This window comes from Triticum aestivum, chromosome 1D (assembly GCF_018294505.1).
Source record: "Triticum aestivum cultivar Chinese Spring chromosome 1D, IWGSC CS RefSeq v2.1, whole genome shotgun sequence".
Taxonomy (NCBI): domain Eukaryota; kingdom Viridiplantae; phylum Streptophyta; class Magnoliopsida; order Poales; family Poaceae; genus Triticum; species Triticum aestivum.
In genome coordinates, this window is record NC_057796.1 from 458,291,337 (window position 1) to 458,301,184 (window position 9,848).

Here is a 9,848-nt window from a genome sequence, read left to right on the forward strand (position 1 = left end):
TATCTGCAGGCTGCAGCAGTAAATCTGAGAGTGGTTCATGCTGCTATGTGCTACTTGAGAGAAATTAGTTGTTGCTGCCTCTTGAAAGCTCGGTCGCAATGGTGCCCGACATCAGGGCTAAACTCTTAGCCGTCTTCGGATGCACCGCCGATGTAGAAGGCCTGACATATGCGATGTTGGTTTGTGGATGGGGGCCGTCGGAGAGGAAGGCTGGATGGCGCGGCGGGAAGACAGTGGTGATCGTGCCCTATGCCCATGACATGGCGGTCGCGGTGCTGTGGCGTCCATTCCCATTTTTTCATCTTCTCTACTTTGCTTGGCACTGCGTTTTGTTTCACTTTGAGAAGGGGGACACCAACAAGAAGCAATTCTCACAGGAACATCACTCAACTCAACTCTCATTACTTCCATCATATCCGTAGCACAATTAACAGTTTATAACAGGCACACACACACACACACACACACACATACACACACTTTGCCACGACTCGCAACTGAACTAGACTTTGTGAGTCCATTTGCCATTTCCCCTGAAACCAAACCCCGTACGCACGCACCGGCACTATCACCATCACGACCTCCTGAAATCAACCACGATGTATATATTGATGAACCCTAGTGGAAGTGCGCTCTCTTGCTCTTGACGGGGCCTCTGGGGATCTTGTCCAGCACGTTGGCGTCCACCTTCCTGTAGAACTTCTGGAGGTCCTCGCCGCCCTTGGCCACCAGGTGGTCCACCTCCGTCCCGTACCTCTCGTAAAGCGCCGGCAACGTCAGAGCACACAAGAATCCTGCACCCCAACGAACAACAAATCACAAAAAATCCTTAGTTCGTCGATCATCATGTCTGCTTTTTTTTTGTTTGTTAATTTTTTGGTGATGTATCCTTACCAACGTAGACCAGAGTCGTGAAGCTGCAGTTGTCCCCGATCACCGCCACCACCCACAGAGATCCAATCACCTTGCATGGAGGAAAAGAACATATAGCCATATAGGAGACGGTCAGCTACTTGGCTAAGCCGAAGGAAATAGCCGGGCACTGTCAGATGATGCATGGGGCACGTGCAAACAAGGGAGAAGAGACTGTGGTACCGAGAGGAACTTCTTGAGGTCCTTGCCGCAGGCGATGTCGTAGAGCACCGCCACGGAGCGCTCCAGCTTGCGGTGCACCGCCATGGCCGCCTCCCTGAAGGCGTGCTCCGACACGATCACCTCCGGGACGCGCGGCGGTGCCCTGCCCAAGAGCGGCGCCGTGACGGACCAGAGGAAGAGCAGGAGCATCCCGAGCAGCGCGGCGTGGCAGAGCAGCGTCACGAAGTTGTACTCGGCCACGTCGAACAGGAACCACACCGCCGTCGCCCCCGCCAGCATGCCCGCCGACAGGTTCCGGTCCCGCCACAGCAGCACGTCCGCCACTGCCAACAGTTCAGAGACCACACGGCATTCAGTCAGTAGGTGACAGTGCGTGCGGTGCGGTTCTCAGAGGAGAAAAAATGTTAATGCTCGATGGAGCGCCTCACCTTTCCGGCCGCCGAGGAACCGGTGCACCGGCCGCTGCCGGCGGAAGACGCTGACGTTGGGCGCCCGGCGGCCTTCGTCGTCGGACTCGGAGTCGCTCCGGACGTGAGGAACCGTGGCTCTCGGAGTCGTCGCCATCGCTGCCGCTCTCGTGGTGGTGTTCTGAAGTTCTGATCTGGTGAGCGCTGGGCATGCAGGTCACACAAGTTTCTCGACTTATAAGCGCTTCGTTCATGCCGGAAAGAGCATGGGAGGTCGATCAGTCCGGGAAGGAAGGGATAGCTTTGTGCCGGGGGGGGTGGAGGGATGCCGGGGCAAGAGGCTTGCTTCAGGCGGAGGTTTGCCGGGGGCCGGGGAGATGCCCTTGCCAGAGCCTCCAAGACTCGGGAGCCAGCCAACTCTCTCACAGTAAAAGATTTGTGCATGCTTTTTAAAACAGTGTCTTGCGTTTGCATCTTGTTGGCTCCTACGTGCGTCTGTGAGTGCAGCTCCGTCAAAGCATTTCTACTTTGCTTGGACGAAGGGTGTCCCCCCTGCATTGCCTGTGCCTCGAGCATTTCTACCAACGGCATTGGGTTCAGAGTTCAGACTGTTGGTAAAAAGCTTTGTTCTTCAGTTATAATTAACCACCGGGAGGCTTATCCACGGCATGTACGATGCCAAATTCACCAGGCATTAAAATAATGCAACACCGCCCCTCTACCTGATAACTAGCTGAAATGCCCGTGCATTGCCACGGTTATTAATTTAGATAAACATATCAATACTTCAAAAAAAAAAAGTAATGGTCTTAGGCTTTGAAATATGTTTCCAACCAGTAAGAATAATTTGTTATACTTAGTTTTCTGCACCTTCGCCTTCATCATGTTCCATTTCGTTTGACGCGCTTTTGTAGGAATTTTCCTCTTTCATCTCAAATTAAAACCCTACATTTTCTGCTTCTTTTCCTTGCGTAAAAACTATTTGTGAAATTGTTTTAAGACAAACATGAAAATAGCAAAAAAGAGAGGGAGAGACAGAAAGAGCAGCCCAACCTAACAGGCGTAACCCACTCATACGTCTTCATTGTATCTACTTTTCAAAAATACTTTGGCCCTTGTTTTGAAATCTAATTTGTATAATTTGAATGAAACTAACCCAGACTGATGCTTTTTTCAGCAGAACTATCATGGTGTTGTTTTTGTGCAGAAATAAAAGTTCTCGGAATCGGACAAAACTTTACGGACATTTTTAATTGAATAAATAAAATAAATAATTGGAACGAAGATCCATCGGAGGGGGGCCACCAGCTGCTCACAGGGCAACAGGGCGCGCCTACCCCCCAGTGCGCGCCCTGATACCTTATGGGTCCCATAGGAGACCGTCTGACATAATTCCAAGCTTATAAATTCAGGTTTTCCGAGAAAAAATAGAGAAAAAAATTCATCGCGTTTTACGATACAGAGCCACCACCTCATGTTCTTCATCGGGAGGGCTATTCTGGAGTCCATTCGGGGCTCTGAAGAGGGGGATTCTTTCCCGTATTCACCATCAACTCTTCTTCATCAACAATTTCATGATGCTCACCACTAGGAGTGAGTAATTTCTTCATTGGTTTGTTGGACGGTGATGGAGTTGGATCAGATTTATCATGCAGTCGAGTCAATTTGTTAGGGCCTGATCACTAGTATCCACTATGTTCTGGGATTGATATTTCTATGACTTTGTTATGCTTAATGCTTGTCACTAGGGCTTGAGTGGCATGATTTCAGATTTAAACCCTCTATGTTTTCATGAATATATTTGAATTCTTGATCCTATCTACTAGTTGTATGCACTTGTTATTATTCTGATCCGTAGACCCTAAGGTGACAATAATTGGATACTCTTCAGGGAGGACTGTACTTCGAGGAGTTCATGTATTCACAATATGTTAATGTTTTGTTCCGGTTCTCTATGAAAAGATATCTTAATATCCCTTAGATTTTCTTATGGACCTCGCTGCCACGGGAGGGTAGGATAAAAGATGTCATGCAAGTTCTTTTTATAAGCATGTATGATTATATATGGAATACATGGCCACATTGAATTGATAAATTGGAGCTATTATGTATCACTCTAGGTTGTGACTGTCACATGATGAATGTCATCCAACACAAATATCCATTGCTGATCTAATGCCTACATTTTGCTCATATTGATCTTTGCTAAGTTACTGCTCTTGTTGCTTGATACGTCTCCGTCGTATCTATAATTTTTTATTGTTCCATGCCAATATTCTACAACTTTTATATACTTTTGGCAACTTTTTATACTATTTTGGGACTAACATATTGATCCAGTGCCTAGTGCCAGTTCCTGTTTGTTGCATGTTTTTTGTTTCGTAGAAAATCCATATCAAACGGAGTCCAAACGGGATAAAAACTGACGGAGATTTTTTTTGGAATATATGTGATTTTTAGGAAGAAGAATCAACGCGAGACGATGCCCGAGGGGGCCACGAGGCAGGGGGGCGTGCCCCAGGGGGTGGGTGCGCCCCTGACCCTCGTGGCCACCCGTAAGGCGGTTGGTGCCCTTCTTTTGTCGCAAGAAAGCCAATATCCGGATAAAAATCGTGTTCAAATTTCAGCCCAATCGGAGTTACGGATCTACGGGAATATAAGAAACGGTGAAAAGCCAGAATCTGGAACGCAGAAACAGAGAGAGGCAGAGAGACATATCGCATCTCGGAGGGGCTCTCGCCCCTCCCATGCCATGGAAGCCAAGGACCAGAGGGGAAACCCTTCTCCCATCTAGGGAGAAGGTTGAGGAAGAAGAAGAAGAAGAAGAAGGGGGGCCCTCTCCCCCTCTCTTCCGGTGGCGCCGGGACACCGCCGGGGCCATCATCGTCACCGCAATCTGCACCAACACCTCCATCATCTTCACCAACATCTTCATCACCTTCCCCCATCTATCTACAGCTGTCCACTCTCCCGCAACCCGCTGTACCCTCTACTTGAACATGGTGCTTTATGCTTCATATTATTATCCAATGATGTGTTGCCATCCTATGATGTCTGAGTAGATTTTCGTTGTCCTATCGGTAATTGGTGAATTGCTATGATTGGTTTAATTTGCTTGTGGTTATGTTGCTGCCCTTTGGTGCCCATCTTATGAGCGCGCGCGTGGATCACACCATAGGGTTAGTTGTATGTTAATAGGACTATGTATTGGAGGACAAGAGTGACAGAAGCTTCAATCTAGCATAGAAATTGATGCATATGGGATTGAAGGGGGACCAATATATCTTAATGCTATGGTTGGGTTTTACCTTAATGAACGTTAGTAGTTGCGGATGCTTGCTAATAGTTCCAATCATAAGTGCATAGAATTCCAAGTCAGGGATGACATGCTAGCAGTGGCCTCTCCCACATAAAACTTGCTATCGGTCTAGTAAAGTAGTCAATTGCTTAGGGACAATTTCGCAACTCCTACCACCACTTTTCCACACTCGCTATACTAACTTTATTGTGTATTTATCTAAACAGCCCCTAGTTTTTATTTACGTGCTCTTTATATTCTTGCAAACCTATCCAACAACACCTACAAAGTACTTCTAGCTTCATACTTGTTCTAGGTACAGCGAACGTTAAGCGTGCGTAGAGTTGTATCGGTGGTCGATAGAACTTGAGGGAATATTTGTTCTACCTTTAGCTCCTCGTTGGGTTCGACACTCTTACTTATCGAAAGAGGCTACAATTGATCCCCTATACTTGTGGGTTATCAAGACCTTTTTCTGGCGCCGTTGCCGGGGAGTTATAGCGTGGGGTGAATATTCTCGTGTGTGCTTGTTTGCTTTATCACTAAGTAGTTTTTATTTTCTGTCCTAACTTGTTTTCTATCTTTAGTTATGGGTAGGAAACGCAAAATACCAAAAAAAATTCGTTGTACCTACTACACCAATGGTTGAAGAACCACTCAAAATCTATCACACTCCTGAAGCTTTTTACTTGGATCATCTTCGATCCCTATGTGCTTGTGCTGAAACCCCAACTAGCTTAGTTGAGGGAAAATCTTTAGATGAGCATGCTTGTTATGTGCGACACCACATATCTGAAAAAGGAAAACTTTTACTGGATCAAATTCATCGTTTGCAATGCTATGCTTGGAATTTATGTGAAATATATGATTTTACTTGTTGTTCTGAAGACCCTAAGAAACACCTTCCCTACCAATGTGAGTTTAGTGATAATGGAATCGTATCTTCGTATGCTAAGGGTGTTTATAATTACTATGATGTTCAACAAATTGAAGAATTTGTTGCTTTTAAGGGTGCTTATGAAATTGCTTCTTTGATTGAAACGTATGATGCTACTCTTTACAAATATGAAAATTTTGCCATACTTAAATATTGTTATGATAATTATGCTTCTAATCCCTATGTTGAACCATATATTGAGCACTCCTCCGCTGTCCAAGAAGAGACTAATATTTTGCAGGAGTCTATGGAAGAAGAAATTGATGAAACTGTGAGCTCATTGGATGAAAAAGATGATGAGGAGAGCGAAGAACAAAAGGAGAAAGAGCGGATTGATCACCCGTGCCCACCTTCTAATGAGAGTAACTCTCCAACTCATACATTATTTAATTTCCCTTCGAATTTACCGAAGGATGAATGCTATGATGATTGTTATGATCCCGTTGATTCTTTTGAAATATCCCTTTTTGATGATGCTTGCTATGCTTGTGGCCAAGATGCCAATATGAATTATGCTTATGGAGATGAACTTGCTATAGTTCCTTATGTTAAACATGAAATTGTTGCTATTGCACCCACGCATGATAGTCCTATTATCTTTTTGATTACTCCCGACTACACTATATCGGAGAAGTTTGCCCTTATTAAGGATTATATTGATGGGTTGCGTTTTACTACTACACATGATGATTTTGATAGATATAATATGCATGTGCTTCCTGCTCCTACTTGCAATTATTATGAGAGAGGAACTACATCTCCGCCTCTCCATGTTTCCAATATGATAAAATTGCAAGAAACTGTTTATACTATGCATTGGCCTTTACTATGTGTGCATGAATTGTTCTTTTATGACATGCCGATACATAGGAAGAGAGTTAGACTTCGTTGTCGGATGATATATGTTACTTTGTGCTCACTACTAAATCACAAATCATTGTTAATTAAAATTGTCTTTGATATACCTTGGGATCCGGGTGGATCCATTACTTGAGCACTATATGCATAGCTTAATGGCTTTAAAGAAAGCGCTGCCAGGAAGACAACCCGGAAGTTTTAGAGAGTCATTTATTTCTGTTGTGTGATTTTATAAAGTTTAAAAACAAAAATAATGTGCCAAGATTTGCCTTTAGGATGTTTACATTGCTTGTTGGTTTGTGCGGTGCAAATCAGAAACTTTGGCTGTAGTGCGCGATTTTACATTTTTTACTGGAACGTCAAACGGTTCTGAAACTTTCTGCACTGTCTTTCTATACAAATTGTTTATTTTTCCAAAAAACTTCAGAATTTTTGGAGTACCAGAAGTATGGTGAATGTTCAGATTACTACAGACTGTCATGTTTAAGACAGATTCTGTTTTTGATGCATAGTTTGCTTGTTTTGATGAAACTATCAATTTCTATCAGTGGATTAAGCCATGGAAAATTTATATTAAAGTAGCTACAATGCAAAAACCAAATATGAATTGGTTTGCAACAGTACTTAGAGTAGTGATTTGCTTTATTATACTAACGGATCTTACCGAGCTTTCTGTTGAGTTTTGCGTGGATGAAGTGTTCGAAGATCGAGGATGTCTCGATGTGAGGAGAAGGAGGAGAGGCAAGAGCTCAAGCTTGGGGATGCCCAAGGTACCCCAAGTAAATATTTAAGTAGACTCAAGCGTCTAAGCTTGGGGATGCCCCGGTAGGCATCCCATCTTTCTTCAACAAGTATCGGTATGTTTTCGGATTCGTTTCGTTCATGTGATATGAGCAAATCTTGGAGCGTCTTTTGCACTTAGTTTTCACTTTTCTTTGATGCACCATGCTGGTATGAGATAGTCCATGGTTGATTTATAGAATGCTCTTTGCACTTCAGTTATATCTTTTGAGTATGGCTTTATAGAATGCTTCATGTGCTTCGCTTATATCATTTGAAGTTTGGATTGCCTGTTTCTCTTCACATAGAAAACCGCCATTTGTAGAATGCTCTTTTTCTTTACTTATATTTGTTAGAGCGTGGGCATATCTTTTGTAGAAAGAATTAAACTCTCTTTCTTCACTTATATCTATTCAGAGAGATGACATGAATTGGTCATTCACATGGTTAGTCATAAAATCCTAAATAAAACTTGTAGATCACTGAATATGTTTGATTCCTTGCAATAGTTTTGCGATATAAAGGTGGTGATATTAGAGTCGTGCTTGTTGAGTAATTGTGAAATTGTAGAAATACTTGTGTTGAAGTTTGTGATTCCCGTAGCATGCACGTATGGTGAACCGTTATGTAACGAAGTTGGAGCATGAGGTATTTATTGATTGTCTTCCTTATGAGTGGCGGTCGGGGACGAGCGATGGTCTTTTCCTACCAATCTATCCCCCTAGGTGAAGGAAATATGCCCTAGAGGCAATAATAAAGTTATTATTTATTTCCTTATATCATGATAAATGTTTATTATTCATGCTAGAATTGTATTAACTGGAAACATAATACATGTGTGAATACATAGACAAACAGAGTGTCACTAGTATGCCTCTACTTGACTAGCTCGTTGATCAAAGATGGTTAAGTTTCCTAGCCATTGACATGGGTTGTCATTTGATTAACGGGATCACATCATTAGGAGAATGATGTGTTTGACTTGACCCATTCCGTTAGCTTAGCACTTGATCGTTTAGTATGTTGCTATTGCTTTCTTCATGACTTATACATGTTCCTATGACTATGAGATTATGCAACTCCAGTTTACCGGAGGAACATTTTGTGTGCTACCAAACGTCACAACATAACTGGGTGATTATAAAGGTGCTCTACAAGTGTCTCCGAAGGTACTTGTTGGGTTGGTGTATTTCGAGATTAGGATTTGTCACTCCGATTGTCGGAGAGGTATCTCTGGGCCCACTCGGTAATGCACATCACTATAAGCCTTGCAAGCATTGCAACTAATGAGTTAGTTGCGGGATGATGTATTACAGAATGAGTAAAGAGACTTGCTGGTAACGAGATTGAAGTAGGTATTGAGATACCGACGATCGAATCTCGGGCAAGTAACATACCGATGACAAAGGGAACAACGTATGTTGTTATGCGGTCTGACCGATAAAGATCTTCGTAAAATATGTAGGAGCCAATATGGGCATCCAGGTCCCGCTATTGGTTATTGACCAGAGAGGTGTCTCGGTCATGTCTACATAGTTCTCGAACCCATAGGGTCCGCACGCTTAACGGAGTCCAGGGGCCAGACGCCAGGGTTCCCGGCGTCTGGACCCACCCGGAGACGCGTGCCGGGCGTTTGCAACCGCCACAACACTTCCAGACTTGTGGGAGGCCGCCTACGCAAGATTTGGCGGCATGCTAGCCCCCGGAGGCCGCCGGCCACAGTCGTAGACACGCGAAGAGCAATCCGCGTAGAGGGAAGTGTTCAGATACTTCTCCATCACCAAAAATTATGAAAAATTACCATCAGTCCTATAGGACATGTGCCCACGTCGTGTAAAAAACTCATGATTTTAGCGCGCTCTGAGTATTTAATAATATTCACGCCGCATCGTTACCGCAGAACGTCTACTACCGTGTCATCGCCGTCCGTGTGGGGGGGGGGGGCACACCCCGGAGACGCGTGCCGCCTCTTCGGACATGCCACCACACCGTACGGCATGTATGAGGTCCCGGTGCGACGCTCCGGTGGCATTGCTACCCCCCAGGGCCCCCGTCCCGCCTAACCCTATAGCGTTTGACCACAGGATCTAACCCTTTCACTTTGCACGGACGGGCTTTGACCAGTGGCCCTATCCACCCGGTTGTGTTAGGTCAGCCCGTAGGAACACTTTGGAGCAACATCCGGGCCATACCCACGGCAAGATCCCCTTCGTGTAGACCCGACGCGTCCGTTTCCCCCCTCCAGGTGCCGGCGGCGGCGCCGTCCGTGAGGGGGGCCACACCCCGGAGACGCGTGCCGGGCGTTTGCAACCGCCACAACACTTCCAGACTTGTGAGAGGCCGCCTACGCAAGATTTGGCGGCATGCTAGCCCCCGGAGGCCCCTGGCAATTGTCGTAGACACGCGAATAGAAATCCGCGTAGAGGGAAGTGTTCAGATACTTCTCCATCACAAAATTTATGAAAAATTACCA

At 44.9% G+C, this 9,848-nt stretch overlaps 1 protein-coding gene across 1 annotated transcript; it reads right to left on the reverse strand.

Moving 5' to 3' along the window:
• Positions 1-391: 391 nt before the first annotated feature.
• Positions 392-1,725, reverse strand: LOC123182927 (reticulon-like protein B9). Its single transcript, XM_044595610.1, has 4 exons — positions 1,524-1,725; positions 1,096-1,418; positions 895-964; positions 392-794 (listed from the first exon to the last, which is right to left on the reverse strand). Exons 1-4 carry the CDS (start codon positions 1,657-1,659, stop codon positions 619-621), a joined length of 705 nt encoding a protein of 234 aa, XP_044451545.1. The 5' UTR covers positions 1,660-1,725; the 3' UTR covers positions 392-618.
• Positions 1,726-9,848: the final 8,123 nt, after the last annotated feature.